Consider the following 15,533-nt stretch of genomic DNA (forward strand, 5'->3'; position numbering starts at 1 on the left):
AGAATCAATAACTTAGCAGATGCAATTTGTCAAGCTTCTTGGAATAAAACCCGAACATTGAGCCTAGCGGAGAAATACATATTTCTGGTCTGTCACGTTACTGAAAGAAGAAGGAACCGGACAAGTGAGCTGATTTTCGCTCCGCTCAAAGTCAAGCCTGAAGGTTTTCTGTCTCATTAGGAATGTTACTGGAAAGCTGGTTACCCAAAAGAGAAACCAAAGGGTAAGCTCTGTCAAGTTGCCTAAAGATGGCAAGATTGAAACGGTGAGATTATTATTGTAAAGGCTCGACCATTGAAGAAATTTCAAATTCTCTAGCTCTGGTTGGATGGAACCTGTAGGTTCATTATCAAGTAGGAAGTGCACTTGGTGGAGTGACGTAAGACGGTGAAAATGGCTGAGGAGCTAGAAGCTTTATGACTATCTTCAAACTAGATGTCAGTAACTTGAGGGATTTAAATGGTGCTACTCCATTTTCACGATCTTGGAGTGTAAGGTAGTAACTTTGGGAGCTAGAAGCATTATGACTCTTGAAACTAGTCTGCCTTCATGCACTTGAAGTATAAGATAGTAATAGAACATAACTTGCACTCTTTCAGAAACAAAGCATTGTATTATATAATCTCCACTCGAGATAAAAAGATGATCAATGATCTTCGTAATTTAAGCACTTTTACATGGTATTGGAACTAGTGCTATATCTTTTACAAGAGTATGTTTATGTAAGATCGTGCGTGTTGAAATATCATCTCATACCACTTAATGACATTTAATAAACAAGGTTGATGGCCACGGTTAGAACGTTTAGTTTCTGATTGAACGCACTCTGAAAAGATGCATGATTGAAACTCTTCTGCATGTCAGAGGATTTTATATCTACACAAATCCACAATTGAACCTTATAAAAGGAGTAACAAAGGACAAGATTTCAGAGACTTAATATAAATATTCCATTGCAACTTTTTTTCTCTCGAGATGATGACATCAGATACACAAGCAACTTTACACTGACGAAAGTCATATTTTCTAACCCTAACTAGACATGGATACATAACTTTTGCTGCGACGGCACTAGTCTGAATAAGACTAGATACATAAACAGTACGAAATATCTCGAGTTCAGCTGTTCTTTCTACAAATGAAACTAGATGCTAGTAACTTCAGGTTTTGCTCCTTCCAAAAGAAAAGGCAGTTCTATGCTTACTTGGGCATGGAGGACACGTAGTTCTCATCCTCATGCTGGTGCGCGCTAAACACGTAACTTTGCTTCCGGTCAAAATATTTCTCCTAAATGCAAATTAAGTTCAAAAAATAGTGAGCGAAACAAAAATTAGAAAAGTCTAAAGCTTAATTTATTAGTTTAAACGCGTTTTTCATTAAAGACCAGACCTTCCTGCATGTGGTTGATAGAGCAAAATCGTTTATTAGGCGATATCTTCTTCAGATTGATCCAGTTCACGGCTTGAATTTGTTGCATCTCTCACAGGATCAGTGGGCTTCTGTGCTTTTTTAACTCCATCGAAAATGGTCGAACGAGCAGATAGTACATGAGAAATCATTTCCGTCGACGGCCTGAGTTGGGGATTAGCAGATACGCAAGCGACTGCAAGCTTAAGGATGGTCAGAAGTTCATCCTCAATGCCTGGCGTGGGCGATGGCAGGCGTGAATCCAATATATCCTTCAAACCTACTGAGATTTCCATGTCGACCAGAGCTAATAGAGATGAAAGGCTCTCACCTGGATGTCCTCCTTTGATCACCTCAATGGCCACTATTCCAAAGCTATACACATCGCATTTCTCGTCACCTTCATTGTGTAAGCAAGCTCTGCACAAAGGAGATATATGTGTTAGCACAAAGACATTGCTTTAGCTAAACCGTTAGATCAAGAGTTGATTTTAGAAATTAACCTGGAGCTACGTAACCATATGTGCCGACAACTGCGCTCCAGTTTGATGTGTCCAACTTAAGAAGCTTAGCTGTGCCGAAGTCAGAAACATGTGCCTCGTACTCCGAATCAAGTAGAATGTTGTTACTGGAAATATCTCGATGAACGATTGGAGTGATACAATCATGGTGCATATAAGATAAAGCATGAGCCATGCCTTTTACTATATTCACCCTCTTGTTCCAGTCCAACTCTTTAGCTTCTTTTTCATTGCTCAAGATTGTAGACAAGCTTCCTCTGTCAAAGTACTCATACACCAAGAATGAGTGTTGTGGATGCGAACAAAAGCCCACAAGTTTCACAATATTGCGGTGTCGAATTTCCGTCAATGCCCTAATCTCATTCAAAAATTCCTTTTGATATGTTTGCCCACTATTAGCCGTTTGATGGAGCTTCTTTACGGCTACTATATCACCAGATCTTAATTTGGCCTTGAAGACACTTCCATAGCCTCCCCTTCCAATACAAAAAATCTCATTAAAAGCCCCAGTGGCTTCCATGATGTCTTCATATGAAATCATTCCATCGTACTTTGATAGAGAAAAGACTTCAATTGTCTTGGGTGCTAGTTCCACCGTTGGATGGAGCTTCTTTCTATGGAAAATGAAGAATATTCCAAAGAAAATAAACAGAAGAATTACTCCTAGCAATGGGAACACAATAAGAAACACTCCACCTCCCGTTGGAGAGCTTTCCCTATCAACCACCGCTTGATCACAGGGCTCAAGTCCTTCAATATTTCCACACAATCCACTGTTACCTTGAAATGATTCTTTTGTTGCATTTTGGAATGCCGTGGTGTTGGGGATGGGACCCTCAAACTTGTTGTAAGAGATGTCCACCTCCACCAAACCTCGCATATCCTTGAAAGTCTTGTATATTAGGCCAGAAAGATTATTGTGTGAAAGGTTCAAGTTTCTCTAGGCTTTGCAGCATGTTGAATTCTCGCTGGGACCCCACCACTTAACAAGTTATGACTCAAGTCTAGCTCGGATAGGTGAATCAGCATCCCTAATTGCCTTGGAATATCTTGGCTTAACTGGTTGTTGCTCAGATACAAGTGGGTCAATTTTGAAGAATTCCCAATAGTCTGCGGGATAGACATGCTTAATCTATTCATGGACAAATCCAATTTTAGAAGACTAGGTAGTGATACAATCTCAGGACTTATTTGGCCTAAAAATTGGTTCCTGCTTAGATTCAATTTCTCCAGAGAAGTCAATTTTCCAAATTCTTTCGGAACCTCACCAAGTAAACCATTGAAAGAAAGATCAATTTCACCCAATCGAGTCGCGTTCCCAATCTCAGGAGGCAAGTTACCAGTGATGTTATTTCCAGCAATTCTTAGATGAGTTAAGCACATGCAACTTCCCCAGTTTGTTGAGATTTCTCCAACGAACTTGTTGAAACTCATGTCAATAAAGTCCAATTTGGGGTAGACACCAAAGATCTTGGATATGTTTCCAGTGAGCTGGTTTTCCTCTAGGTGTACTCGACTAGGCTTGTGCAATTTCTCAAGCCTTATAGGGATAGAACCGGTTAAGTTATTGTGACTCAGTGTAAAGTTTTGGAGCGAGCCACCTTGGCACAAGTTTTTTGGTAAGGAGCCGTTTAACTGGTTGGTATCCAACTGTAGCACCACCAAGTTCACTAGATCACCTAAGGATTCAGGAATTGAACTAGAAAGGTGATTCTCGCGAAGGAACAAAGATCTCAGGTTGGTCAAGTTACCCAGACAAGAAGGAATTGGGCCAATAAGCTGGTTTGTACTTAGCTCTAAGTCAAACATAGTGTGGAGATTTCCTATCTCATCAGGAATGTGCCCCGAAAGCTGGTTACCATAGAGATAAAGAAGGGCGAGTTTTGTCAAATTGCCTAATGTTGGTGGGATTGAACCGATAAGATTATTATCATTAAGGCACAACTCGCTAAGAAGATTCGATTTTCCTAGCTCCAGTGGGATGGAACCAGTAAGCTCATTAGCAAATAGGTGTAGCTCTATCAATTTGGTTAAGTTCCCCAAAGTGGAAGGAATAGGTCCTGTTAGGAGGTTAGTGTCCATGTGGAGCACTTCTAGATTTGTCATACTTCCCATTTCAGGAGGAATATAACTAGAAAGGGAGTTGTTGTAGACATACAATGTAGTCAATTTGCTCAAATTACCCAATGAGGAAGGTATGGGTCCATTCAACTGATTTGAATACAGCGCGACCTCGGTGAGCAAATGCATTTGCCCGATTTCTTGGGGAATGGAGCCATTTAACTCATTGGAAACCAGGTGTAGGATTGTTAGTCTAGTTAGATGGCTGATCTCCGACGGTATTTTCCCCATGAACCGATTGATAGAGAGGTCGAGATAGGTGAGATTGCTCAATAGACCGATTTGAGGCGGAATATAGCCAGAGAGACTATTTATACTCAGGTCCATGTACATGAGATGAGACAAAGATGAGAATGGGAATTCGTCGAGCGTACCTTGGACATAGGCGCTAGTGAGATTTAACCTAATCACACTCCCCGCCTGATTGCAAGAGATGCCATACCAAGCACATGGACTCATGGTTGAGTTGGAACCAGTGGCATTATGAGGAGAGGGAGTCCACGAGGAGAGAGAAGAATCTGAATGGTTGCCAAGATTGGACTTCCACTTGAGGAGGGCTTGGGCTTCTATAGGGGAAGCATGAGCAAGAAGTGGAACGGTAAAGGTAGTGAAAAGGGCAAGGGCAGCTACAAGGCTCATGAACCTCTTGAATTCTGGTGAAGAATTCATGGATTCTTCTTCTCTTTCTCCTGTTTTGGTTCGGGTAAGTTGGTTTGTCTTTCCCTGAGGCAATGAGCAATGCTTAAATAGGCCGTGAAAACTCACCTTCCTAATCATTTTCCATGGTAATGGGTATGCAATAAAACAGGGACTAACCAGTGGAGACTAAGAAGAGGTACGTTTATTTGTTTTGTACCCCGTAGGGGACCAGGGGTAGGCATCTAACAGCCGACTAAGACGAATTTTTGGTTCTTTGAAGACTCTGGAATTGGTTACTTTTTGTAGTCTTCGTAGTGACATTTTTGACTTGGTCAGTCCTCTTTTCGGAATTGAGCCCACCCATTATATGACTTCGGAGACTTTGACTTTGACTAGAAGTCTTCGAGGAAAGAGGCAAAGTCAGTCAAGGCCTCGCGTATGGTTTGGGAACACTCAACTTTCCACAAGATCAGACCCTAATCTGTGCCGCACAAAATTTTGATTTTAAAGCGCAAAAGGAAAGTCTTCTCACTTGGCATTCATGAAAAAAAAATCTTGACGCGGTCGACCCCGTTATTGCAGAAACGCCAGCTGATGATCTAGCCAAATGGCCCCGAGAGCATGGTTAAAATAAAAGAAAAAAAAAATCTAACGACATATTTGAAGTGGAAAATTGCTAAAAATTGGAGCTTGGGTTGAGTTGGGTATGATTTGGGTCCAAGTGAGATCAAGTGCAAGCTACCAAAATTTTATTACAAAAATATGGGTCGGTATGTGTTATATTGGTCAAAGTGAATTGGATCCTTTTCTACCCATTTGTACTAGATCTGATCCTTTACTAGGAATAACACCTGAGAAATCTAAAAGGTTATTTATATCAATTGATGGAAGAGCAAATATTCACTAAGAACTTAAAACTTGTCCAGTATGAATATTTTCTCCAAAATTCAATCAACTATTATACAAATTTAAGGACAAAGTACAAAAACAATACAAAAATTTTATGTGCTCAATGTGGAAAAAATTACAAATCATTCAAAACTTTCACTAATCACCAAGAATAGCAGAAAATATAGTAGTTCATCTCTAGTCACACAGCTAGAGAATGAACATATCGACGATACAACAATATATCATTTATAGATTAACAAAAGAAGCAAGAAAACTCATAAATTGAAAGACAAATTGGAGAAGGGTCTCAATGATGAACTTGATCTCACAAACAATATACTAAAAACTGCCTCTTCTCCTTCGAACCTTGGTCTCTCCCCCTCTTTTATTTCTCTTTTTGTTTGAACACTCCTTTTTCTCTTTTCACTATAAAAAACATTCCACCCTCATTCTTATTTCTTTCTCTTTAAAGATGTGCTGGGCCCCATGAGGCGGACCCAGCCCATCGTCAAGTAGGAAGTACACCTGTTGGAACGACTCAGACTGAAAATGGCTATGACTATCTTGAAGCCTTGTGCATACATGGCCATTTTTCTCTTTTGGTCTGGAAGTCGTTTTTTCTCAGGTTCAAGACGATTCCTCGATCTTATTTTCCTGTGATTTTCCTATTTGACAATGAAAATGCATCAGCAAGTATTAACTCGTGGAACGCATATTGGTATATGCCATTTGGCATATTGAAAATGTTGACAATTCCCACCGGGTGGTTCTCTCTTGACATTGCATATTTCTTGTTGTCTTTCTTCTAAGTAGTACGATCGACAATTGAGATGAATTGACACAACTACTTGAGAAGGTTGGGAGCACATAACTCATTGTCTCACTACACTTTGAACCGAAAATGTCACGCTCCGATCCTCCGAGCGCGTGCCTATCCCTCGGTGGTCGATTAAATAGCGATGTCCCATGACGCGTCGCCGACTCCCGAATGGGGCCTTCTTTGGGTCTATCTTGCCCGTAACGACACCATGATCTGAATTGATTGGGTACCTTATGGGATAGATCCACATCAACCTAGACAATGGATCTCACGAGTTTGTAGACCTAGGCTCCTTGGCTCCTAAGGAGAGGAATATGAGAGATCTATTAGTGACCTTCTTCGGTTGGCCAAAACGCTCGGGAGGTACACCATTTAAGGACTTGTAAATGTTAGCCCATGATGGGGTGAGATGATGTCTGAGCAAGTTCACCCTAAACTCCAACTAGGAAGGAAATATGCCAAATGATACCTATACACACACGAGATAGATGACTTACCTTTGCCTTAGTTATGACTTACCTTTGCCTTAGTTCATTTCTACAAGTCAGTACAGTTCATAAACCTCAACTAATCAATCTGTCCAATCGATTCAATACCATCGATACCATCTATCGATCAACCCAATCAATACTATCTATCAAATTGTTTCATCAAAATGATCACTGCTCACCTAAGCTGATATACAATAAGTGCTCGCTTAAGCTGATATAGATAGATAGTATAGCTCACTGAAGCTGATATATGCTTACCGAAGCTTATATATGCTCATCGAAGTTGATATATGCTCACTGAAGCTGTTATATGCTCACCGAAGTTGTTATAAGTATATTATTCTCATCAATTGACAATTTCATCGTTTTTATAATACCTAGTAAAAATAATCATGTGTAGATACACGGTAGGCTTGAGCCAAAAATATAATACATTTATTTTATAAAATCCCACTAATTATATAGTCTAAAAAAATATTTTTGGCGATGTAGACCGAAGCCTGGTAATTTTCTAATTAAATACTAAAATTATTAAATTTTGTGATAAATACTCAAAATTACAATTAACACTTAATTTGCACAATTTAGCACTCAATTAAATAAACCACGCATACCATTGCGATCAGCACGGAATTCCGATCACCGACTATCTCGGTATAATTTCTGAAAAATAATAGATAATTAAATAATCACCGAAATTTATTAAATAAATACCAATAAATACCAAAAAGCAAACTTAGGTCGGAAAAGCCTAGTTAAATACTGAAACGGGCCTGGAAAATTTTTGAACCTATCTAAATAAATAATACAACCTATCTAGTCGCTAATTACGCTATTCTAACCACCTAACATGCAATAATGAGTAAGTAAATTGCTAATCCGTTCTAACTAACCATCTAATCCCTAATTAGCCTAAACTAATCAATTTTTAATCATCATTAACTCCCTAAGCGGAGATTATTGAGTAAACTCACTAGTTTTGAAATTCGATGAGTTCACGGCGATGGCGTCGCGGAGACGAGTTACAAACTATGAGGCTCGGAAGTGGTCCAAAGTGGGCCTCGAAGCCCACGGTGGTTTGCTGGGTTTCGACTTCTGTTGCTGGGTCAAAGGGGCTGCTTGGACGGTTGGCTTAGGCTAGAAATGGCATGGGATAGGTGACGAGCTGCAGTAGGGCTTGGCCGTGCTTGATTGCGGCAGGCGGCAATTGGATGGCTACCATGATGGCTCAGATGAGTTGGACAAAAGCTCGATGGCGGTCTAGGGCATGACAGGAGGCACGGGACGCGAGCGGGAGGATGGCGCTGCTTTGGGTGCACAACAGTGCCCGACGGTGCTCTAGTGGTTGGCAGGTGGTTGACGGACAAGTGGGTGGGGTATTGCTTGGTTCTCTGCAATTCTTGAGCTCTAAAGTGGATGTTAATAGAGAAAGCAAGCTAGAGGAAGAAGAAAGGGGACAACCAAGTAGGAGGGGGCCACTAGGGGTGAGCGCAATTCCTGGTTCTTCAGGGACCGGTTCTGGTTCCCGATTCCCCTTTTTTGGAATTGGCGGTTCCCGGTTAGGGCTAAAAAAAAGCCCCAACTGACTTGCACTTTCACCGTTTCACATACGACACTTTCCGATTCGCAGTTCTCTCTTTGCCCATTCGACGCCACCGTCGCTCGCCCTCGACGCCACCGTCACTCGCCCTCGACGCCACCGCTTGCTGACCTCTGCTCGACGCCATTGTTGCTCGCCTGAATGAGGTGATTGAGATTTGGGAGTGTCGCGACGGCGCGTGAGATTTGGGGGTTTTTGGTTGTTTCTGCTGCTGCTGCGCGTTCGAGTGGTGGGGGTGGAGGGTGAGGGTCGTGGTTCGCCTAGTCCAGCGTCAGTCGCACGTCGCGTGTGAGCGCATATTGTTTTTTAGATCGGCTTTTGGGATTGGTGTGTGTGTGCATGCGTGCGTGCGTGCGTGCGTGCGTGCGTGTGTGTGTGTGTGTGTGTGTGTGTGTGTGTTGCTCGGTTGTCCGTGGATTTGAATGGAGGAAGCTGACGGGAGTGTCGATTCTTGTGCTCTGCAGATCTGCTGGGAATGCAGAGACAAACTAGGTATATGGAGAGGAACAATTCAATGAATAATCGAGGGAAGAGGAGCTTGGAGGGTGAAGATGACCAGCAGCAGAGGATGCGGTCTGCTCTCACCAGGTATGGCAGTCCCCACCCCCAATTGGTAGCTCTTTTGTGAAATGTGGTTTGTGTCTTTTGTTCGGCATACCCAGTCTTCTTGTGCAAGATTGTACTTTGAGAAGGTCTCGCATGGTGGTTGTGAAGCACACTTAGAAATTCTGTTTTTTTTTTCTTTGCAGCAAGTTGAAATGAACGTTCTCGTAATGGGATTTTCGCCAATTGCTACTTTTCTAGGCTGAAGCAATAAGGCTTTTCCCCACTTTAAATGGCATGTCGAGCCTATCCTAACACGTCTTTCTCCCCTTCCTTCTCCTCCTCTGTGAATGAAGTTAATTTTGTGATATTCTAACTAGTGTAATCCTGTGAAATTCGCGAATTTTATTGAAATTCTAGCAACCTTTGGTGAACAAAATGTTTAGCTATGCTTTATATTTGCTAGTTGTGGGCTGTAGGTTCTGCATTCAACTCTATCTTTTGTTGTATGAAGCAAAAGACAAGGTTTCTGGACCAAGAACTCCGGATGAAAGTCAAATTGAATTGGATAGCGGGAAAGACCATATCTCTAGTAACATTGCCGAGAGATATTCATGTAGCTCCACCTGAAAGATTTGTTACTAAAGTTGCTAAAGTCATTGGAAGCTGTAAAACAATGAGGGATATGGATTTATTTTGGTGCAGGGTTGTTGCTAAGGTAAGGCTTGACTTTGTGAAGTGAACCGCTGGACTTTGCGAAAGAGAAATAGTTTACATTCTAGAATATTAAATGCTTATTAGTATTATAGATTGTGTTATAGTTATATTCTCTTTGATGAATGACAAGTTTGTTTATTATTGCTGCATTCATTTCCATTTTTTTAACTAAAAATGAAAAAAAAAAGAACCTATTAGAACTTGAAATTGACCTCGGAACCTGTGACAGGGTAGGTTCCAAGTTTTTGGTTCCGACGGGTAGGTTCTAGGTTCCAAAAAATGAGCAACCTGTACCCGAGGGTAGGTTAGGTTCCAGGCGAAACCTGTAAGGTACTTGGAACCGCTCACCCCTAGGGGCACACCTCTTCTATTCTATCCCTTTGTCTCTTGAAGAGGTCCCACCATGGCTGGCTAGCTTCCTCAGCACAATTGCATACCATAAAGCTTCCCTTAGAAGCCAATGAAGTGGTCCAAAGGTTGAGAACCAAAGGGGCTACGAATTTACTACATTTTCTTTCAAATCCACTTCAATTCCCTCTTGAATTGATTCAATTCGGCTACCATAATTTCAACCAAGGTATCCTCAACCCAATTGACATTTTTTCTTGCCAATAGAACCAATTTGCATAGAAAATGCGATAAAAACGGCCCTCTAAATTTTCCGGTTGAAAATGCCCTTACTTTGAATTTCGCCAAAAATCTTGGTTTGTGGAAAAATCTTCATAGGATGACTCGACGTTCCTAAAATGACTCGTGACATGACAACTTTCAATTTCGGAAATCGGATTCAAATTCACGTTAATTTCAATCGCCACGATTTTAGCGTAACCTAGTCGATCGGGTAGCTTTCAGGAATTTTTAGTGCAATTGACCCGTGATTGATTATTTTTAAGCTACAACGTACATCTTTGACATATTGGCGACTCTCGATGGTAGTGAAAATCTCGAGATTTCAAATGCGGGCACAATGTACCAAAATGACAGAAAATCGGTCTAGTGCCGATCGATGAGAATTTTGCAATTTAATGGAATCACCCACACTTTGATCACCTATCTCAATCGAACCGACCTATCTCCGATCCCTGATTGATTTTTAACTATGCTGTAATAATCTCTGCTGATGAGCACGGTCGAGTAGTCGATTCCTGGTCGAATTCTCAAGTCTTATTGCCTTAAAATCTCTTAATGGCTTCCCTCAATAATCTATTTATCTCATGAGTGATCAGCTCAGAGAATAGCACTATAGGCACGTCGATGAAAATCCCGATTTATTTAATTGAAAACAAAATTGGAATTTCAAGATGTCACACCAACGTGGCGGGTTGATGCCGGTCATGCCGGAAGACCGCCGGCACTTGTGTGGGCCGTGGCTCGAGGGGTTGTAATAATTGGAACACGTGTGTTGACAATGCGCATGAAATTCTAGTATGTGTTCTGATTGTTATCTATGCACATTACACTATTATTGTTGTGCGAGACGCGCTAATATGTAGGGGTGTGCTGAGGCAAGGTGAGTTTATGTGTGGCACGTGCTTAGGCTGCCTTTGAAGCGAATTCGTGTCCTAATCGAGACTTAGGGATTTAACTCGCTAAGATTTTTATCTCACCCCGTCGTTGTAAAATATTTTTAGGTCCATAGTATGTAGGGGGTGTGCATGGTTCGGGGGGCGGTTCCTGACCTAGAACTAGGAATCGCCCGCTAAGGACCGGTTCCAATTTTTCGAAACCGAGATTCACCTGTTAGTTGCATGGATCCACCCGAAAAACGGACCGGACTAAAACAATTTTGGTTTTCGACCGAAATTGCTAGTTCTTTGCTCGACCTATTCTTCTTCTCCTCCTCCTACAACCCTGCTTCTTTGCATGCTTTCTTTTTGCCCACTCACTACTCGGCGTTTTGTTAAGGACTCAAGGTGCACTTTGGATTTTTTTAGCTTTTGGACCTCTCCATTTGGTTTGACTAGAGATTACCCTGCCTTGCTTCTTCACGATCTTGACTTAATTTTTTTAGTTATTTGATTTGGGTTTATTAATTAGTAATTTCAATTTTTTTAATATTAAAAATTAATATATTATTTTAATATAATCGGTCCAGTCCGGGTGGGTGGGTGGACGGATCTGCCCATGAAACCAGGAACTGGACTGGTACCCACCGGTTCCCATAAATTGGAATTGGGAACCGGATCGGTTCCCTCAAGAACCACCGGTTCTAGGCGGTTCTGGTCCGATTCCGGGCTGTTCGAATGGGTTCCGATTCTTTTGCACACCCCTAATAGTATGGAGTGTTGCCCTTTGCGTTTTGGGGTCCCTTGGGACATGGAGGTAGAGACCACTCTATATCCTATTCCTAGGACTGACCAATTTCGTGAGCTGGTGGTTATGATAGTGTGGGTAGATGAGGGCTTTGTACATGTGGTGCCCCATAATTTTAAGGCATGGTTCATTAGGGAGGCAAATGGCGATCGGATTGGTCCCCTTAATGGTTTTCTTGGAAATGTGGATTGGCAAGTAGGCAATCCCATGGATATTGACATCTCTGATGGTGTTGTGGTGAATCAAGATTTCGAGCTGGAGGGGCCCGAGGAGCCATGCTCGCTTGACCATGTGCACGACTTTGCACCCGGATACTAGGACGAATGTTTGGAGTTTGTGTAGCTGGAAGTTAACCTTGACCTTCTAACCCTTTTTGGTTATAGGTCGCATAGGAGTTTCATTTTGTGGTAGGCTTGTATATATTAAACTCCTTGGGTTAACCTGTAAATAAATAAATCATGGTTTTTGGGAAATCGTCATTGTGTTTTACTATTCCTATTGTTGTTGATTGACTGAGTGTTTAATTTAGTCGCTTCCGCATGTGTATAATCGAAAGATAAAAAGAATGAGTCGACGACGTGTCTTGAGATGTCGCATTTTTAATCGACCACTGAGGGATGTTCACGTACTTGGGTTTAGGGCGTGACACATTGCTTAATTTTTTTTTTCTCTCTAATCTTGTTTGGATGAATGGATTTCATGTTGGGAAGCAACTTTACTGATGAAAATAATAATGTTAGTGATTAAGATGAGATGAGCAATTCAATTGAAGATGCTAGTGATGCATGAGTCAAGACACCAAGAAATCCTAAGTTAGTAGCGATGAAAACTAATGTTTTTAGACCACTAGAGAGTCCTTTTAGAGCAATGAATCGAGTGGAACGAACGAGAAATCACAATGCACAATGATATTTGTTATTAGTTGCAAAGCCAATATTTCAAATGTTTTTCATCTTTGGAATTTAATAAATCTTTTTAATGACATTAATGATTTATTTTTAACTTAATAATAATACTTGTTTCACTTGTGATTATTTATTTGGGTTAATATCCTGAAAAATCTCAAACTAGTACATTTGTGATAAATTTACCTCAAACTATTTTTTTGACCACAAAAAACCCCAAACTTGTATATTTTGATAAATTTACTCAAAAAACGGTACACTTGTGACAAATTTACCATTTATTAGTTTTCGTTAAATTTTACTGTCAAATTATTAAGTTAAATGACACGTGATAGTTGATTAATATACTAATTTGGGATTTTACGCTTCGTTTGTTACAGTTTATAATTTTTGTGATTTTTTTGTGGTATTAATTTAATTTAACAGAAGGTATATTTGTTACAAATTTACCAATTTGGAGTTTTTTGCGGTCGAATAAATTAGTTTGGGATAATATTTGTCATAAATGTACCAGTTTATGGTTTTTTTTTTTTTTTGTCAGTCGGGGTAAATTTGTCACATGTATACTAGTTTGAGACTTTTCATGGTTAAAAAAATAGTTTGGGGTAAATTTGTTATAAGTGTACTAATTTTAGATTTTTTAGGGTATCAACCCTATTTATTTTGTGGTATGTAATTTTTTTTCTTTTTCAAATTCAAGGGTTTTAACTTACTGGGATATTTAGAGTTTCCCCGTTCAGATAGGTGCTTTTTGGGCCTTTATAAATCTTCTAATCCTAAATTAAGCCAAGAGCAAATGGAAATGATATAAAGTTAAAAAAAAAAAAAAAAAAAACAAACAAACAAACAAGAAATCGGTCACGGGATTATCCTGTTTTCCTCCATTAAAAGCTGTGGCTGGTATTAGACGGTTAGAAAATTAAAATTACGATACCGATAAGATGGCCGAGCTCATTGAAATTATATGTCAGATGTGGACACTTGGATTTATTGCTCCGACATCACAACATGTGATGCGAAGGCCCCAACCAATGCCCGGACGCTTTCCTCATATAATTCCTGCCGTACACCAATTTGGCGCACCACAATTTCCAGCAGATACATTCAATAAGGGCTTCATGGCGCACTTTCGGTCCCATCCCATATTCCATATCGCCCTGAATCTTCACAAAACCACCATATTTACGTTAATCCATCACTTTCAGATCCGAGGAGACCCTGGTAAAGAATCGAGAGAAAAGGAAGTAGCGCATGGGCGCGGAAGTCCGAACACTTAATAAGATCAACTGTGCTATATCTTTTTATAAGCTTGCTAATGCCGTGACTTTTCATCGCCGGTGCATGTCAGAATCTCGCAACTAATGCAATGGCCGAGAGTAAGGCCAACGAATCGAACCCATTTTCTGGAAACTTCGTCAAGACCCAAAAGAAATTGCCAAATTTGGACACCCACCGCTGTAAGAATATAAATATATTGTGCTTATATCAAGACTGTGTTTCATCCGGTTAAGCTTATATCAAACTTGATTGTTTTAATTCAGCAATATTTGTAAAGTTCATTGAAATCAGCTGTTCATCCCCACTAGGTAATACCGTTAGCCAACATTAGTTAGCATACCGAAAGGACACTAGTTAGATAATTAGTGTAATTAAGTATCCAATCTCTATCTTTAGTTGCGTAAAATTATTTTTCCAGTTGGCTCCTAGACAGCCTCAATAGACTAGTGATGACCCCAAATTGTAATCTTGCCCCAGTTTTGGCCTCATTCTTGCAGAAACGACAGCTGATGATTGAGCTAATGAGTCTGGACCACACCCACTTGCAAACTCACATCAATTGAAAGGAAAATTGAAGAGGAGAAATAAAAATTGTCTTTAGCCCGCTTGTTCCAGTCTTTTCTCACAAACAATAATGTGGCTGTGGAGGCTTGCATTTATCGGTATTTCTTGATTATCAAGTTGATCATCATTGCCGGTCTCTTTGGCCCGATGCTAGAAAGCCAAACCTGAAGTGGCAGCTCAAGAGGGTGCTCAACCTGGAGTTCTTGGGGGCGGGCATCCTGAAGATTTCATCATCGGAGAAGGCGATTGGCAGCAAATAACTTCAATCCGACTTCTGCCGAAATTGATGAGTGCCTGCACGAGGATTTGGAATTGCAGAATGTAGAGCACGCACTTTTGAAGTTTGCTGATGGGGATGGTGCAAAATTGAATTGGGCAGTTTACAGTTTTGTAAAACTGCAGACACTTCATGAAAATCTTTCCAGCTTCTTTTCCTAAATTGTTCAAATTGTTCTGCTCCTATGTAAGCTCGGTGGTGAGGAGGCCGATGCTGTTGTCAAGAAGGAGGTGATGCAGAGTGAAGGAGGAGGCGTGAGCAAGATGAAGAAAGAAAGAAAAGAAAAACATAAAGGAAAAAGGAAACAAGAAAGGAAAAAAAAAAGAAAAAGAAATCCTTAGAGGAAAATATGCCTATCTGCAAATAAGATTTGGCTAACTTGTAAGTTGAGATATTTATTGGAGACTAAATTAGTCACTTCAGATCCTTATTTGAGATAATGTCTA

At 40.5% G+C, this 15,533-nt stretch overlaps 1 protein-coding gene across 4 annotated transcripts; it reads right to left on the reverse strand.

The window, feature by feature from the left end:
• Positions 1–936: 936 nt before the first annotated feature.
• Positions 937–4,745, reverse strand: LOC104416363 (MDIS1-interacting receptor like kinase 2). Of its 4 annotated transcripts, none has more exons than XM_039315328.1 (4): positions 1,911–4,745; positions 1,739–1,827; positions 1,390–1,603; positions 937–1,287 (listed from the first exon to the last, which is right to left on the reverse strand). In XM_039315328.1, the coding sequence occupies exon 1, from the start codon at positions 4,716–4,718 to the stop codon at positions 2,859–2,861; it is 1,860 nt and encodes a 619-aa protein (XP_039171262.1). In that variant the 5' UTR covers positions 4,719–4,745; the 3' UTR covers positions 937–1,287; positions 1,390–1,603; positions 1,739–1,827; positions 1,911–2,858. The 4 variants fall into 4 exon arrangements, with proteins under 4 accessions (XP_039171262.1, XP_039171264.1, XP_010026066.2 ...); XM_039315330.1 differs by having other exon boundaries at positions 1,911–2,848; XM_010027764.2 differs by having other exon boundaries at positions 1,390–1,827.
• Between the last annotated feature and the right edge of the window lie 10,788 nt (positions 4,746–15,533).

The sequence above is a fragment of the Eucalyptus grandis genome, chromosome 6 (assembly GCF_016545825.1).
Source record: "Eucalyptus grandis isolate ANBG69807.140 chromosome 6, ASM1654582v1, whole genome shotgun sequence".
NCBI classification, from domain to species: domain Eukaryota; kingdom Viridiplantae; phylum Streptophyta; class Magnoliopsida; order Myrtales; family Myrtaceae; genus Eucalyptus; species Eucalyptus grandis.

What these genes read in the sequence shown, in the direction of transcription:
- LOC104416363 (XM_039315328.1), bottom strand. Translation starts at nt 4,718, where the DNA reads ATGAATTCTTCACCAGAATTCAAGAGGTTCATGAGCCTTGTAGCTGCC.